Source organism: Nematolebias whitei, chromosome 11, assembly GCF_014905685.2.
Source record: "Nematolebias whitei isolate Nwh7 chromosome 11, NemWhi1, whole genome shotgun sequence".
Taxonomy (NCBI): domain Eukaryota; kingdom Metazoa; phylum Chordata; class Actinopteri; order Cyprinodontiformes; family Rivulidae; genus Nematolebias; species Nematolebias whitei.
The window spans coordinates 22,378,997-22,397,365 of NC_056508.1; the positions used below are offsets into that span (position 1 = coordinate 22,378,997).

The 18,369-nt window shown below is 38.5% G+C and overlaps 2 protein-coding genes across 2 annotated transcripts in view; both read left to right on the forward strand.

Annotated features, from left to right (window-relative positions):
* Positions 1-11,482, forward strand: part of LOC119416666 (immunoglobulin-like and fibronectin type III domain-containing protein 1) — a 23,773-nt gene extending 12,291 nt beyond the window's left edge. The window contains exons 18-28 of the mRNA XM_037683851.1: positions 2,728-2,869; positions 2,994-3,287; positions 3,460-3,756; positions 7,464-7,643; positions 7,740-7,868; positions 7,992-8,300; positions 10,209-10,294; positions 10,389-10,581; positions 10,675-10,971; positions 11,061-11,387; positions 11,478-11,482. Coding sequence (XP_037539779.1) covers positions 2,728-2,869; positions 2,994-3,287; positions 3,460-3,756; positions 7,464-7,643; positions 7,740-7,868; positions 7,992-8,300; positions 10,209-10,294; positions 10,389-10,581; positions 10,675-10,971; positions 11,061-11,387; positions 11,478-11,482 — 2,259 coding nt within the window. The remainder of the gene's footprint in view (positions 1-2,727; positions 2,870-2,993; positions 3,288-3,459; positions 3,757-7,463; positions 7,644-7,739; positions 7,869-7,991; positions 8,301-10,208; positions 10,295-10,388; positions 10,582-10,674; positions 10,972-11,060; positions 11,388-11,477) is intronic.
* Positions 11,483-13,408: 1,926 nt separating this feature from the next.
* LOC119416667 (translation initiation factor IF-2) lies at positions 13,409-18,367 on the forward strand (the record flags this gene model as incomplete). Its single annotated transcript, XM_037683852.1, has 4 exons — positions 13,409-13,860; positions 15,117-15,604; positions 16,057-16,123; positions 18,047-18,367. Coding segments are annotated over exons 1-4 (1,155 nt in total), but the record flags the coding sequence as incomplete, so codon positions are not given.
* Between the last annotated feature and the right edge of the window lie 2 nt (positions 18,368-18,369).

Consider the following 18,369-nt stretch of genomic DNA (forward strand, 5'->3'; position numbering starts at 1 on the left):
GATGAAGCTTTTGGCTTTTGTCCTTGGGTACTCATGTCCCAGGAGAAATTTGATAGTCAGCCCGTCTCCGAGGCCATTGGGAGTCAGATTATATAAGCTTAATTTTTGTTTTTCTTCAGGCAGACAGATTTTTTCTTCAGCCTTGAGTCCATCTGGGCGTTCTGGTTCCGAAAAAGCCTAATTGTGGAATTTCATTTCACTGATCCATGCTATGAGTCTCCTTCAAGGTCGAAGCCACCATGCTGATGAGTCCCAGAAGCCGCAGGTGGTCTGCGATTCTCAATCGCCTCCACTTTACGGTTAAGCTCGTAGACCAGACGATTTAAAGTTCCCACAGCGAGGACGAGACCTTCACACTGACTCGGACGCTTTTCCATGGCCAAAACTGCTCCCGCTGTCTTCTTCAAAAGTCGATAAAACAGAGCCCCACCGATGCCAAAAAGCAGAGTCCCTGCTATCATAAGTCCAAATATGTAAACATCTTCAACATCTTCTTGAGACAGTAGTGTAATGCACATCGATTGCCACACTCCCCACGAATCCATGACGTACCCCACAGCGTGAGTCTCAGCTGGACACTCCGGTTCCCCAGGACCTTGTCGTTTTGATGAAAAAATCTTATCAATAGAGTTGAACGCCCACGATACCAAATCCATAATCTTCTTAATTTATGTTCGGGAGATGAGACCCAGGCACTTCAGACAGACAGAGAGCAGAGCAGGAAGAAGGAAAAAAAAAACGAGGGAGGAGAAACAGAAGCTGCCACCTCGATCAGAGCCTGGGAGGAATCTCTCTAAACATTATAAATGATGGCATCCAAAATAATATCTTTAAATTAAGTTGTTTTGTATAGGGTTGGACGATATGGGAAAAACTTTTATCACAATATATTTCCTAATTTCGGTCGATAACGATAAAAATCAATATCGGTATAAACAATATAAAAGCCTCAGAAAAACTGTACAGACTACAAATAAATTAATGTTCACCTTTATTTGTATTTAGCCTTCAAATAAATTTTAAAATCACAGTCAAATAAGCATAAAACTCTCAACTTTGTCAATAATAATAGTTTGAACTTTAAACAACAACATAACCTAACAACACATGTAGCAACTGTCTGTGTTTTCTGCATGTGTTTCTCTTTTGATACAGCTGGGGGGTGTTGTTTCAGGGACACGTTGGCTCAAACTTTATTGTGCTCCATCATGTGACTCTCAGCATATTTTATCGAGTGGAACAAGTTACTGTATATCAAAATATCGAAAATGTGCTTAAAACTCATATCACTGTTGTTGAGTAAAAGTATATCATGATATATCGACATCGAATTATTGTCCAGCCCTAATCTTGTACATTTATACTGACTTACCAAAAAAGTTCACACTTTCTTTAAAATTCCATCAGGTGCTTTTAAATGTAAAAAAAAAAAAAAAAGCTCCAGGTTAATGAGCAGAGGATTTTGTAGAAATAAAAATCATCTTCAAACAGGATATTTCCTTTAAAAATAGATTACATCTCAGTACTTTAATCTCCTTTTCACACAACTAAAAATTTAAAAGTACATGCACCAGAAATGGCAGCAGGGTCAAAAATACTAGTTGGGGGAGCATAAACTCTGATTCTCTCTACAAATATTAAACCAATGTATTCTATTGGAACAGTACACGAGGAGTCATAGCCAACTTTCCATTAGTTTTCTGTGTGCATGTCATAAGTCTCATAAAATAAACTGGACTTACGTATGTCAGTTAGTTAGGTGTCAGTCAGCTTTTGTATAAAATCAGACTACACTGTATGTGTTTTAGTAGCCGACAGACTGTATCTGTGAAGACAATCTTTAATTTCATGTAACTCTTTATGTCTTATGTTGTGAAAGTTCTGTCTTGTGTCATTTCTTTAGATTCTTGTGTTTTCTGTCTTTCCCAGTGTTTCTTCCTTCATGTTGTCAGCTCCTGCTTCACCTTCTCCCAATCCCATTCACCTCAGGTGTTCGTCATTTTGTCTCCTGTGACCATATAAGTTCTGTCTTTGTGTTTTATTGTCGTCCATGTACTGTATTGTATTTCTCAGTCTGTCGTGTCGTGTCATGCAGGGCAACTGTATTAATTTTAACTTATTTTTTTTTTATCCTGTAGATATTTAAAAGATATTTAGGTCTTTGTCACCCAAGTTCCACAATAAAAATACTGTTAGCACAAAATACCTGTTGAGCTATGATGCATTCATGCACCAAGACAGAATGAGTGCCAGATCTACCAGTGTTTGGCCAAACGAATAGTATGTTGTAGAATTTTTCATTATTATTATCATTATTATTATTTCTGAGAAAGAGGCTAGACACAGCTCACTTACTTTGTTCTTGCTCGCTCAATTCACGTCTTGGATGTTCATTTCAAGAAGGAACCTTTAAATAAAACTGCTCAAGAGTGAATAAAGATAACATTGAGAAGTTTGTATCACTCAGCTCTGAGCTGGATTTATGACCTTGCAATCCTTTGAAAATCTTTATTTTGCAGACAAAGATATATATTAAAGTGACAAGGATATTATATTTAAGTTTGTGCATTGCTTGTGAATTTAGACACTAAGAAATGCTCTCGAGAACATGTTTTAGTATTAAAAATAAGCTTTTGCAGTACAGTAGTTCCATCTTTTAAAACAAAGAACTACATTTACTGAATTTTGTTGGATTAACTTTGATTTGTGTCCCTTAATTCCTGTCAGATTATCCCAGATGACAATTTCTTGATCAGTAAGGATGGACCAATCTATAAACTGGAGATAATGAAATGCACAGAAGAACATTCAGGGAAATATCGTTTTGAAGCGGATGGTCGTAAAACAGAAGCGATGGTCAGCGTCAAAGGTTTAAGCAAACATGTTCAACACAATGCAATAAACTGAAGAATATCAGTCACATTTAAGTAAATAAAGCACCAAAACCAGTTGCAAATCCTTATTTCAGCTCTGAAATAAATCTCATTGTTTAGATCCTCCTCGGTTTGACCCTGAAGAACTCAAAGCTTTTACTGAGACGCTGACCGTTAAAGTGGGGCACCACGCCATATTCAAACTTAGGTTTGTTGGCCACAAGCCAATAAGAATCCAGTGGTACAGAGACGGAGAAGAGCTCCAGGAAGACAACAACACCAAAATAGAGAAATCATGGAGTCACAGCCGTCTGTTCCTGAGCAGATGCCAGAGGAAAGACACCGGAGAGATCAAGATAAAGCTGAAGAACGATCACGGGTTTACTGAGGCGGTCTCTCAGCTCGTTGTACTTGGTGAGTGACTTAAAGCAAGGCATAACCTGAACTTTATGTTACCAATTATAAGTCATGGTGGTACTGCTGCACTTGAACACATAGTAGGTGTTTTATTCCCTCATTTGTAGGCATTTTTACCATAATTTTATATATTTTTATAGCCTTTATGAAGCATTTTTAAATTTTTTAGACAAACCAACTTCACCTCTGGGTCCAGCAGAGGTGATGGAGAACTCAGCTTCCTGTATTGAATTCAAGTGGCGGGCTCCAAAGGATGATGGAGGCTCACCGGTGATTAATTACATGCTAGAGCGTAAGCAAGTGGGACGAAATACCTGGAAGAAAATAAAGGAAAATCCAGGAGTGCCCAAATACCGGGACACTGACGTGGACCGTGGACGAAAATATTGTTACCGCATCCGAGCAGTGACGTCAGAGGGAACAAGTGAAGCGATGGAGACTGATGAAATGCAGGCTGGCAAGTTTGGTAAGCAAAATGAAGATTCACACGATAATCATCTCTGTCCACATACAATTACATAAAAAAGTATTGCTCTGTTCACCAAAAGCACAATTTGAATGTGGAAGAGGTGCAAACATCACTTTTTGAAAATACTCGTTGTTGTGTATAAACGGGATCTTAGAGTGTGTGTGTGTGTGTGTGTGGGGGGGGCGTGGAGGGGGGCAGAACTTTCAGCCTTTTCAGTCACAATACCGTGAAACAAGCATTAGCCACTTTGGACAAGATGATTTTAAATCTCAAGAAGTCCTCAATATATTTATTTTCCACTTATTTCTGTTGGAATAGATAAGCAGCATAGTTCACTACAGTGAAAATTAAAAAGTAACAACACTTTAATGAACTGCAGTGCATTCTCATGACTCATTCCTTTTGTTTTGCTTTCAAATAATCAGATTTCAAGATTAATCATTCCTCAAACTTTCTAAAGGACTTAAAAAAAAAAAAAAATATATATATATATATATATATATATGGACTTGGGCTGCGTTCTTTCTAATTCTGTAAGGAATCCATGAACCTGATCATAACAACATATGGTGCAGGTCATGCTTAAAATATGAGTAATGTAGAAAGCAAACCAAGAGATTATAAAGAAAACAAATCTACAGCAGGTCGGTCCCGGGAAACAAAGTATTGCCAAATAAAACATGGGTGCTTTAAATTTTTTGCACAGTTCTGTACATCTACATATTTAATATGATTTGTACAGTAAATGGAGCATACACAGTATGAGCCAACATGTGATATCTTTACATACAATTTGTTAAACTGTTAACATAGGATGCCTCTGAGCAAGCAGCTCACCCTGGTTCAAATCCTGGAAACGGGTCTTTCTGGGTGGAATTTGCATGTTCTCTCCGTGCATGCGTGGGTTTTCTCCGTATACTCCGGTTTCCTCCCACAGACCAAAAACATGCATGTTAGACTGATTGGTGACTCTAAATTGTCCCTAGGTGTGAGTGAGAGAGTGAATGGTTGTTTGTCTTATTTGTTTCTGTGTTCTTGGGATGGACTGGAGACCTGTCCATGGTGTACCCTCTCTCACACAGTGATGGCTGGACATGGGCACTGGTGACCTCCGAGACCCGAAAAAGGAAGAAGTGGGCAAAGATAATGGATGGATGTTAGATAGGGAGCAATATGCTAATAACATATGCCGACATGGTTAATGATGTAATCACAAACAATTCTTGTTGATCTAAAGCGTAAGTGATAGGCTGTTTTGGCTCATTAAACTATTCCAACTATCAAATAATATCTGGAGTTTACAATACCAGCATCTTTTTTTTTAATCTGTTTGGACTCTAAATAGTTTTTATAAAAATTGATATCTTTATTCTGAAACCTTATCTGAATCTTTATTCTACATCTGGACCTGCCATTCTGTGTTCGTTTGTGTAGTGAACTAGGCCTGAGGTCAAATCCTGACCTTAAGGACCTTATGGGACAGAAACTGTCATTTCATTGATTTGAATCCAGAAATACAGGTTGACCCATCCTAAGACTTTCTTTCTTGAATTAATCAAGTGAAAGAAGACTACTTTCGATTATCATTACTATTTTACAAATGTTTGATAATCAAATTGTGTTAGTTCAAACAATGTTTAAATGTTGAAGTGAACTACTCATTTTTAAATCAACTGTGAAACAGTAATAACGATTTTTAATCCTCATTCAAAGTGGAAATCAAGTTGGAATATGTTACAGAGTAATGATTCAATTTCTTGATCGTCTGTTTGAAATGAGCAAGTGGTGTAAGTCGGTCAAAGTTCAAGTTTCGGTCAACTGCAAGTTTACTGAAAAAGAAATGTCATGTTTAACTTTTACAGCAAGATACTAGAGAATTGACTCCACGAAGTCTGAGTTCTTCATAATATCTTCTGTCTGTTCTTAAACAATCTTAATCTTTTTCCTTGACTTTTCATAACACCTTACATCACAAAACACACCTCTGTTTTGGTCCATCGACCAATCAGAAACTCCCAAATGAACCGGAAATAGAGCTCTTTAAATGTCGGTACTTCCTAGTTCAACCCAGTTGAAGTCGGGTGGAGAGTTTGCAGCTCCAGTCGTTTGGGAGAACAGAAGTCCAGCATGATCCAGAGCTCTTCCGAGTCTTATGGGGATTATGACATCTTCCACCTCTGAGTGGAACTTCTGAAGGACTCCACTCATGTGAAGTCCACTCGTGAGGTGAACTGTTGTTGATGAAGTCCCGCCACCACTCCGGACGGTTCTCTGCCATCCTACGGAGACGTTGGACCGGTAGCTTAACTGGAGCTCCGCTTCCACTGATTCATCGTCAGAGAGGTAATGAGTCGAGTTCACTACCGAGAGTACCGAGGAAAGCTGGGTCGAATGGAGGGTGCCGTTCTGTTCAACACTTTTCACTCACACACACACCATCTCCCTCCCTCTAAACTTCAATCTTTAAACTCTTCTATCAGCTAGCAAATTAATCCAGATATTTCCAGAAATGTCTGTTGTGAAGTTTTTCAACCATCGCCGTATGGTTAATGTCTGTTGTACTGCTGGAAGTGAGAAAACAATCGCCGTATTGTTTCCTCCTTGTAAAACTTGCTAAATTAGCCATGTTGTTATAAATCATTTTGCCAAATTAATGTAAATGTGTGATGTGTTTAAATCGTTTTTAAATAAATGACCCACTGTCGTTGGTGAGTCAAAGATAAACACGTTTCTGTCCACATTTTATTAAATTCAATGCACGTACATTATACAGTCCAGAAAAATGAAAGAATCCATTTAATTTATGAATATATATCAGCATATGTTCATCTACATTTGTTTCTCCTTCTTGTCCTCTCAAACCCAGCCGGTCAAAGCAGATCATCACTCGTCCTGAGTCTGGTTCTGCTGGAAGTTTATTCCTGTTAAAAGGGAGTTTTTCCTTCCCACTGTTGCCATTGTGCTTGCTCAGGATAGTATACTGCGACAAAATGAAGACTCAACGAGTCTGCAGGCTTCCTTCCTGAGAAAAATGAGTTTTACTAAATGGCAAAGTCCATGCTCAATAATCCAGGTATACAATCCAACATTTTTCAGTCAGGTCATCTGGACAGTTTCTTTTTTTGTGCTGAAATGTTTCACCTTCGATCCCGAAGGCTTCATCAGTCAAGGAAACACACAACAAAACTGATTCTTCCCCCAACAGCTTACTCCAAAGTGGAACAAACCAGTTCTGCTTGTGATAAGATGGTCTCTTTGGTACGCCCCTCCTCCATTGCCGGCTCTCTTCCTTGTTGACAGTCATGTCAAACTGGTTGAAAACAACAAAGTCAGTTTTGAATCAGTTTTATTGTGTGTTTCCTTGACTGATGAAGCCTTCTGGATTGAAGGCGAAACTTTTCAGCCCAAAAAAGAAACTGTCCAGATGACCTGACTGAAAAATGTTGGGTTTTACTAAATGGCTTTTGTGTGCATGTGAGTGTTTTTTTTTACAGTGTCCTGAGACAACTTCTGTTGTGATTTGGCACTATATAAATAAACTGAATTGAAGTGAATTGAAAGCACTAGGGTAAAAATATTGTTCTGTCTTTTATAATATAAAATAATAAAAAAACAGTAGTTTTAGTACCTGAGCTGAACTGCATCAAAAGGATGGTCTCACTAAGATGTTAACCACAACAGTCCAATTTGTTTCACTTTTTCAGCTTTTCCAGGTCCGCCAGCACCTCCCAAAGTGGTCAGTGCTTTTAATGACTGCGTAAACCTTTCATGGGTTTCACCAGCTAACACCGGGGGGTCTCGCATTCTTGGCTACATTTTGGAGAAACGTAAAAAGGGGAGTAACCTCTGGACTGCTGTGAATGCATCGGAAGAGATAATAAAAGGTATGAATGTTCAGCTTTACTGCAGCTGAAGGGGATGTTCCTACATGAAATTGCATTGATATTTCTCTTGTTTGCTTCCTCTCAAACTGCTCCTAGAGAAGAAATATGCAGTGAAGGATGTTGTGGAAGGGATGGAATATGAATTCAGGGTTTCTGCTATAAACCTCTCAGGCGCGGGGGAGTTCAGCAACCCTTCAGAGTTTGTTTTCGCCCGAGATCCTAAAAGTAAGTCTAGCAATTGTTCCTTTGCTATAATAACAAACTGAACATAATGAAACAACACACGTGTTTAGCACTGTGTATATTTGTTAAAACTAACTGTTTTATCTGTTTAATTAAACACTTCAGAGCCTCCTGGAAAAGTACTGAGCCTGAAGGTGACAGAAACGTCTTACACCAACATGGTCGTGAGTTGGACCAAACCTGCGGAGAAGCCAGGCGAGCAGGATGAAGCTAAAGGATACTTTGTTGAGATTCGGCGGGCCGATTGCATTGAGTGGTCCCGCTGCAACAGCACCCCCATCATCATGACGTCCTTTAATGTGAAAGGCCTTAAGTTCATGGATATGTACTGGGTGAGAGTCATTGCTGTGAATGATGGAGGAGAGGGTGCACCTGAGGAGCTGCCCAGATATGTTCTGGCAATGCCTTTGCCTGGTATGTCAACATCTAGTTTAAATGGATAGTTTAAATCATTTTTAAGTGGGATTTAGTGAAAAGCTTGACAATTGGTATCTTACTTGTTGCAGATAGCTTTTTGAACAGCCTTAGTTTGGAGAAATAAAGTTTAAACAGGTCTTTCTTGAAAATGAGTTCTCGTGGCTCAATGAGACTACCTGGTTAAATAAAGGGTAAATGAAAAAATTAAAAAAATTAATTCTGACGTACCGGTACTACGTGTGTTGGTCTGAGCAAAGCCAAGGTAAATTGCCATCTTAAAAGTATTAAAATCTTGGAAATTTCCTAATGGATTTTATGAAAAGTATCTTTTAAACTTTTATATAGCTGGCAGTTTTGCATTACACAGACATACCTGCAAAAAATATAGATAGTTCTCCAGTAAGTGCAACAGAGGGGCTACAGCTAGCCACTGCTACTTGTGCTTTTCAATAATCGTAACTTTATATATATATATATATATATATATATAAAACCATCTATAATAAAACTGACAGTGATGTCCCACAACACATTTCATGCAAGAAAACAATCCAATGTGCTTTCCAAATGAGAACAGAAAACTAAAGGAAGAACATAGACCTACGAATGCATGAAAGGACTTAAATATAAATTAAATTAAAGTGATTAAAAACACTTGTACAGAAATGTGAATTTATTGAATTTGAATGTAAATACACAGTCATGCACACATATTCTCATACACAGAATCATGGAAGTGATAACTCAGCTGCAAAATTTTTAGCACATATTTTATATAACTATGCCATGACGTAAATGTTTATATACAAGTAATTCCATTAAATTTAGATTCTGCTCATCATGAAAAGAAGGGACTGTGCAGCTTTCTAGTACTTGTGTTTATATGAACAGTTGTAGGTTGTTAACAGAACATAGTTTGAGGCCTATAAAAAAAGCCATAAAATAGTACAATATACTTTATCATAAATGGGTTATTTACTTTTGTTTCATCAAAAATGTGATACAAACGCTTGACAAATAATAAAAACACACTTTAGTAATATGTTTGATGAAACTTTACAGTCACAGTCAAAAATTGCTGTTTTTTTGTTTTTTTTAAGGAATAGTGACAAAAAACTGAGAGGAGATGAGTTTCTCATCTTTGAGTCTTTGCAATAATAGAATAGAATAGAATAGAATAGAATAGAATAGAATAGAATAGAATAGAATAGAATAGAATAGAATAGAATAGAATAGAATAGAATAGAACAGAACAGAACAGAATAGAATAGAATAGAATAGAATAGAATAGAATAGAATAGAATAGAAACATACTTTTTTGTCCCGCGAATGGGAAATTCGAGGAATTAGTATTTCTCTTTATTTATAAGATGTTTGTGACATTTATACAATAATATCAGTTGTCCAAGGGGATATAGATATTCCAAATAATCAGACGATTAAAAAATTGTAAATCATCTGCATAAATACAGTAGTTTATATTTTGCTTTTGAATGACATGTTAAAGTGGGAGTGTATGAAGACTGAATGAAACAGGACATTAGGGCACACCACAAACACCCACCTTGGTCTCACACAGACTAGATATTAGCTCATTAACCCACTCAAAATTAAATTTCACTTTTCCAAATTAAGGCCGTTCAAAAAAGCTGTCTGCAACAGGTAAGATGTTAACTGTTCATAACATTTACACAGAGCCCCCTATCAAAAGACCTGGACTTCAACTTTGTGGAGCCCTTAAAACATAAAGGAAGTGGCGCAATTGTGGCGTTTGAAGAAAATGCTGAAATGTTGTTTTTTTTCTTGTTAAATACCTTCTGTGTATACATTTCTGTCTGGTTCAGCTTGTTTTTTTGTTAAAGTTACAAAATATATACTAATACAAAGTTGTTTGGATTAATTTAGTGAGGCCAAAGTTCACAAACAACAAGATGAAGAGTTTCATGGTGGTGAGGGCGGGAAACTCTGTGAGGATCACGGTAAACTTCGAGGTGAGATTCATCCTTCATGCAATTGTTAGATTCTGCGACGAGCCTTGTTTTGGTTACATTACATTAATTTCTAAACTCTATGCTTGTTTTACAGGCCTCTCCTGTGCCAGAGGTGACGTGGTCAAAAGACAACGTGCCTGTGGTAAAGCGTGTTACGATCAGTAACTCGGATGGCTCGTCTCAGCTGCTGATCCCCACTTCTGAGCGCTCAGATTCAGGCATCTACTCCATCTTGGTGAAAAATTTTGCCGGACAAGAAACATTCAGCACAGAGGTTAGGGTAACAGGTAAACCTAAACCTTTTTTTTCTGCAGTATAGAGTTTAAATGTCTTTAAATGGATTTTACGCAAGTGTAAAATTGTCAAATCTTTGTTTCCAGATGACCCAAAGCCTCCTGGACCTGTGGAGCTGGAGGAAAGCGTGCCTGGTACTGTGACGGTGATCTGGAAACCTTCTCCTGACGAGAAGCGTGATGATCGCCTTCACTACATGGTGTCCAAACTGGACTCAACCAAACACACATGGACCACAGAGGCTGACAGGCTCTTCAATAACAAGTTTACAGTTTGCAATATAATGCAGGGCAGGGAGTATCACTTCCGGGTGTACGCCAAAAACGACATGGGCATATCAGAACCCTCAGAGTCACCAACATGGGGTATGGAGAAGAAGAAAGGTGTGCATGTGTTCCTTACACAGTTACAACGTCCTAAATGTTTCATTTTCCTAGATGGAAAAAAAAAAAACTTTTGTCATCTTTTACAGAAAAACGTGTCAGAACTGAACCGATAATAAAGGACTGGGATTTGCGATGTTCACCGACGTTCATCGTTCCTCTGAAGCTTCAAACTGCAACTGCTGGTTACGAATGCTACATGAGCTGTGCAGTGAAGGGAAACCCCACACCGCGCATCACATGGTATCGAAATCATGTCAGTCTAAACACTGATACCAACTATTACATCTCCAACATCGTTGGAGTTTGCTCGTTGCTGATCCTCCGTGTGGGGCCCAAAGACATGGGGGAGTACAACGTTGTTGCAGAAAACAGCTTAGGACGAGTCGAATGCTCCACGGTGCTCAATGTCAAGGGTGAGATGGGACAAAACTGATCTTAAAGCATACATGAGGAGGGGAGGTTGTGTAATTTATTTCTTATTTTTTGTTGTTTTTCTCACACAGAGTGAAGAAGCTGGTGGCATCTCTGATTATGTATTCGACACGTGCTGTGCTACTTAACATGCAGATGTTACACTGCTTTTTTATGAAACAGCTTGTGAACTTGAACTACAATGGTTTGACTACTGAGATAATATTCCTGTTAGCTTACACAAATCACTGTTTTCAATTAAAAATCCACAGTTTTATTATCACGTAGAGTCTTGCCAGTTGAATTTTGTTATTATTTTTTGATAATGTTAAGTCAATATGTTTTCCTTCTCGAGCTTTTAACTGATGATTATGTATTCTGACCTGTAATCATGATATAGTCTGTGTCATTTAATGTGTGTTGCAAGAATGTTGTATTTTGTTGTAAATGTTTAGAAAATGTTATATTCATGAACCTAAGGGCATTGTGATTTCCTGCAGATAAGAAGCCATTAGATGAGTCAATAGATTAATGAATCTTGTGACCCATCGTTGTGACTTCAGTTCTAGGCAGTGGGGCAGTCTTCACCCATGGGCTCCTGATGCACACAGGACCCCAATCAGAGGGTTCCTGGAACCTGATTGGACTCGTGGGTTGGCACTTGTGCAAATGAGAAACCTCAGAAGACATAAAATCAGTTTGTAAATGTCACAGGGTACAACTTCCTCCTTTAATCAAAAAAATGGGCAACCTGAAATTGCTCATTATGTTTTGTCTTTATTTCCTTTTTTTTATTATTCCATTTATTTGTTTTGTTTAATATATGCTGCAAAAGACACTTTCTTGTTTAATTCTTCATCTACATCGTCTCAGAAAATCAACACCAATGACAAAAAATAAAATAAAATAATAAAGTTTTTAATTGTGTTTTTAGGTGTTTGACTTGTTTTTTTTTTCAACATAGATTTTGTTTGGTGAAATTTGGATCATTTGCTCATATAAAAACAAAAAAATTCAGTATAATCTGTTAGAAAAGTTTCAGTCAGGGTTTAGAGCTCACCATAGCACAGAAACAGCACTGGTGAAAGTTACTAATGATATTCTCATGGCCTCTGACAATGGCCAGGTGTCTACTGTTAGACCTCAGTGCTGCATTTGATACAGTTGATCATAATATTTTACTACATAGACTTGAATATGATATTGGGATTACAGGAACGGCTCTGAAGTGGTTTAAATCAAAGATTCCAATTTGTAAATATAAATAATGAATCTACTTCATACACCAAAGTTAGTTATGGAGTTCCTCAGGGTCCATTGGTTGGAACAATGCTCTTTCTTATATATGCTTCCATTAGGTAATGTTATTAAACAGCATGGGATAAATTTCCATTGTTATGTTGATGATTCAGTTAAGCATGAAACCCAATTAATCCAATCAACTACTAAAACTACAAGCATGTCTTAAAGACATAAAAACCTGGATGACCTTAAATTTTCTGCTTTTAAACTCAGAAAAGACAAAGGTTGTGGTTTTTGGACCTGAGCATTTTAGGAACAAATGTTTCAGTCTTTCACTTTCTCTGGATAACATAAATTTGGCCTCCAGTTCTAAAGTTAAAAATCTTGGTGTTATTTTTAATCAGGAAATGTCTTAACCCTCACATTAAAAATGTTACTAGCACCGCCTTCTTCCACTGCGTAGTATCACTACAATTGAAACTATCTTGTCCAAAGATTCACAGAGAAGAGATCAGAGCATATCAGATGTAAAAAAAAGGGTCTGATAAAACAAAGTTCTTATTTTAATTACTTTTTTTTTTCATCTTTTCTTATTGGCTTTGTAATCTCAGTCCAGATTGTAAAAGAGCAACTGAAGGACTGTCACATTGTGCACAGACGCACTGGACGCTTGGTGCCAGCAGCTTCAAGAGTGTGCGCTGCTGAAGGGAGGGGGGGAACCCCCACCACCACCACCTCCCACCCTCATTTAGTGGACTAAGAGTCTACCTCCTGTACACACCACCTCCTCTCCCAGCCTTCAGCTCAGCCTCTATCCGGTTGTTCCCTGAATGAAGCTGAACCTTCCTCCAGCCTCTGAAGTAAAGCTGCCTCCTGAGCCTGCAGACTGTGTCTGCACCTCCCTGGAACACTGTGTCCTCCTCAGCAGGAAGAAAAAAAAAAAACTGAAGAAAAATGACAGCCAAACATCGAAAAGGAAAGAGCAACCACAAACAGGAGGAGAACTTTTTGAAAAGTGAACTCCTGGAGACCGAAGTTCGCCCTGCAGTGAACAACTCCACTCCTCTGTTGGTTCTAGTTCTGATTGTTGTCATCGGCGGAGTCACTGGCGCATGGATCTGTTTCCAGCAGCACCAAACTTTAACCTACTTAACAGACAACCTCATGGGCATCCAGATGAAAATAGCCAAGCTGCAGTCTTCTCATGAAGAGCTGCAGCTGACCAACACTCAGGTAAGGAGTTAAAAACATCAACGTTCTCTTGGAGGATGTTCTTGTCTTTTCATTTCTTTCCAAAATATAAGAGAAAATCCTCAGAGCACGAGTTGACAGTTGAAACCTCAGCTCTGCAGGCCTCGGTTAGGTTTCAAAATGTCAAGAGCCTCAGTGAGCACAAAACGCTGCTATTTCTAACATCCACACAGCTGCTGGTGCTTTTTATCCACACCAACAGGACACACGCTCAACCCTGACTTCATGAGTCTTTACAATGTGAAGCCTTTTTTTGATACAAGTATTGCTAGTCATAAAACAAAAACACAGAGCTGTGTGTTCAGCCTGAACAATCAGAAACAGGACAGAAATGTGCCAAGGTTAAATTTAGTCTGACTTTGATACCAAACACCAGTGCAGAGGCAGTGCAGGCCTAGCTCTGTTGCTAACACTCAGCTAAATTCTAGTTCTGTGTTATGAGTAACTTGCTCAGAAGACTGTAGAAAATAAAATTAAAATGCTTTGGAGGATTGCATGCCCAGGTTTCAAACAGATGTAGCTCAATCTGTTTTAAGTCAAGTCAAGTCAAGAGTAGTTTATTCAGGATTATAAGACCTTCCGGCCGAAAGTTCCACAAAATTACTCAATAGGTCAATACCAGGTCTCAAACGTGCAAGTATTTATCACAGCATGAGCCTATCACAACTTTACCTATACACATTTATACGTGCACATATGAAATACATATGTATTTCTAGCTTTGGAAGCCTCATAGCTGTACACCCCAAGAAACATTGTTGTTGCAGGATGTAATGGCATACAGATTGATAGCATAACTGACCTATCCTTGCTATTTGCATATGATTTGGCAAAAGCATCACACACTGTTTTTAGACTACAGAAGCATATCTGTGTTATGGAAACTTTTATAAATTGTATGGTATGATGGTAAACCTTAACAAAACAAAAAAATATGGTGTTTAGGGGAAGTGTGGTCAACAAATGTAAGAAATTATACTTTGAAGGTGAAGCAATTGAAGTACTCACTGGATACAAAAATACTTAGCTCAATCTGTTAGTCCCCTGAGTTTGTTTTGAGGATGTCTCCCAACTACTACCACATCAAATTCTTGCTCCAAATCTGTTAAAATGACTGAATTATAGCCAGTGTGCTAAGATTAGCTGTGGCAGGGATAATCAGTCAGATTGGCTCTAAGCAAACTCCACTTCACTGCAGCCATCTTGACCTAAAGCCCCCCTCGTGTGTCTCGTTGCAGCAGCACATTCCAGACAATGTGGAGACCCGCCTGAGCGCCCTTGAAGAGTCCTACACACTGGCTAAGAAACAGGTGGGTGCGGCCTTGTCCACAGCCGAGCAGCTCAAGACCTCCAACCTCCCTGCCCAAGTGCTGTCCCTTCACACAGAGATGAAAGCCCGCCTGGCAGAAATGGAGAAGGCCACCGTGTCTCTGGAGCAGCTGAACAAGCTGCAGAGCACGCTGAACGGGAAGAGCGAGGAGTTTGAGGATGTCAGGGTGCAGATGGAGGGTTTGACCACTCTGAGCAGTGAACTATCCCAGAAGGTTGAGACCATTGCAGTGAACCTGGCAGAGGTAGAGTCAAAGCTGGACAAGAAAGTGGGTGAGATTGCCACTCTGAGCTTCACTCTGGATGAACAGGCCACCAAGGTGCTCAGACTCAAGCATCAACTGGATATTTACCGGGCTCAGCTTGAGGCCAACCTCCTGGAGATGGCTGCTGTCAGGTAGCTTATAGAAAAAATAAAATAAAATAAAATAAAACAACTTTTGGATAAGCTGAGAAATAGCTCACATCTCCTGACCCAGAACTTTATGTTGACTTAATAAAAGCCCTGTTGGCTGCCATTATCTGTTTAGCTTTGGTACTCTGAGACCAGTGTTGTTACATGTCAAAATCTCCTGACCAGTATAAATAAATCCCGTGTTGATGACTTTTGAAGTCCAATAGTTTGCCTAGAATTGTTTCACACTTAAGATAAACAATCTTTTAAAAGTGTGTAATCTGCAGCATGTGTTTTAAAATCTTGTAGTTTTGTGTCTTTTACAGCTACGATAGCAATAATATGGTTTGCAATTTTACTAAGACAAATTATCTGCTATAGTTGTGATTATAATAGTGGAAAACAAGTGGCGTTCATATCAAATATGCTTACTGTGTAAACGTTGTGTCTTTCAGAGAGCTGCTTGAGAATGAACAGTCCCAGCAGCTGCAGAAGGCTCATGGAGATGAAACGCTGTATGCGGTATGTCAGGGTCTGTGATCTGAAGTCCGCAGTCCACTGTCAGTTTAACTGAAGGACAAACTGGTTACAAACACATTTTATAAAAGACAAAGACATGTAGCCTGAAGATTCAGCTAAGATCTCACTGGGCTGATTGTTGGCAGCTAGCTGCCCAACTGCGTTCCCAATGGAGTTTCCAAAATGTCTCTAAATGTTTGCAGGGGATCTCAGTTCTCCTCAGGTGACTTGAGGCTCACAGCCTTGATGCTTGGCTTTAAAACATGCCACTGTCATCACAAACCCTTCTCATCTTAGTTTATCACAGATCTAGAGCACTAAAGCTGTATTTTACCACCTGCACAAAAACTCTCTTCAGGAGAGAAAACTGAGTTTACAGCTACAATTGTTCAGATCTAACGAGCACGGTGGTAATAAATATTATTTTATAAACCAGTTGAACAAATCAGATGTGGCTGCTAAGGTGTGCACAAAGTGGACCGAGGTGGGTACAATGTATGCAGAAGTGGGCAATGGAATAATGTGCACAACCTACAGTATGATTTTCCAAGCTGTGCATGTGACTTTTAAAAATGGCTTACAGAAAATGAGGTTATGTGGATCACTTGTTACTCAGAATTCAGAGAGCCTGCAACAAAAAATTGGCCCATTTTCCTACATGTGAGTCACCAACTAGTCTCCAACAGTTGTATCCAGGTGCGTAACAAACAACACAAGGTCTGCAGGTGGTGCAACAAACCAGTGAAACTGTAATGTTTCTATTTCATTTATAATTATATTAATTATTATTATCATTATTATTATTATTATTATTATTATTATTATTATTATTATTAATTATTTTCCAGTTGAAAGTTCTGACCATGAACACATAAATAATTTGGTGCACCAGAAGTGATGACAATTTTAACTAATTGAATTTCACTTCATTTATGAGGTCATTTGACTGTTCTTGCTGACATATTGCTTATGAAACATTGGACTGACAGCTCTTTGATTTAACATGCACACTACAGAGCTGTGTTTATAGTAAAAATACATAATAATATAATAATAAAATACATAGAATTCTGTCAAATCTGTTTATTTTTCTTATCTGATCTTGACATTCTGAAACCTGCCCTCTCAGTGACTACTCTTACAAATTCAATTGAAATGACAATATTTATTTTACAGGCTATCATACCGTATATAAAATAATCATTGAATAGAACCAAAGTTTGTTACCTAAATCCAATTAGCACTTGTGCATATTTGCAGAGGGCTGCACAATTCATTTCAAATTTATCATCACTGTAAAATCATTGTCACACAGGACTGCTTAGACCGCAAAAAGAAGACAGGCTCTCACATTCCAAGTGTTATTCATGTTATTTATGCTGATAATTGTTTTGCTGATCATATAGATTATCGCCACCCTCCTGCCCGCACCTGGTTTATAGGATAATGGCTGAGATGCTAAAACACACAGATTTGTAAATGATGATTGGACAGAAATAGAGGAGTCAGAAAAAAAAGCACATTTATTGCAACATATATCTATATTTCAATATTCAACAATAGTGTAATAGTCATGTTTTTAATACTTTGTACATTTAGCTCAAACAAATGTGATAGAAGCAATTGATTATAGTTAGATTTTTTTTTTTTTTAAATGGCAGAACGTGCCTGATTCACACACATAATGTAGCTGTTAATGGACTCTTTACTATTTCTGCACCAGGTAATTCCCTCAGAAAGCCATAACGAGATTTCCATGTCATTATCTGAGGGAGCTTATTGCTCAGTGGATCACATGTACTCCTACGTTACATTCATCCAACCCAAATCCCTCCTTTTTATGAGACCCCTGGATGTCTGAAAACGTATTCATCTTGTGCTGTTCAGACACTTTACTTTGATGTAACTCTGCTTTCCATGTCTTAGCTGGTGGACAAAAACAAACCTGCTGCTGAGCCAAGTGAGCAGAGGGAGGAAGAGGAAGCTGCAGTGACTGAAGAAGAAAAGGTGGTTGATACAAGTGAGGAGGAAGATGATGCTGCAGCTAAAGAAGAAGCTGTTGGAACTGAACAAGAACCAGCTATTGAAACATCTGAAGATGAAGAAGCCACTGCTGCAGCTGAAAGTGAGGATGAAGAGGCAGCAGCTGTAACTCAAGAGGAAGAGTCTGAAGCTAAAGCTGCAATTGAGGAAGAAGAGGCAGCAGCAGCTGTAACTGAGGATGAAGAAGATGAAGATGTAGCAGCTGT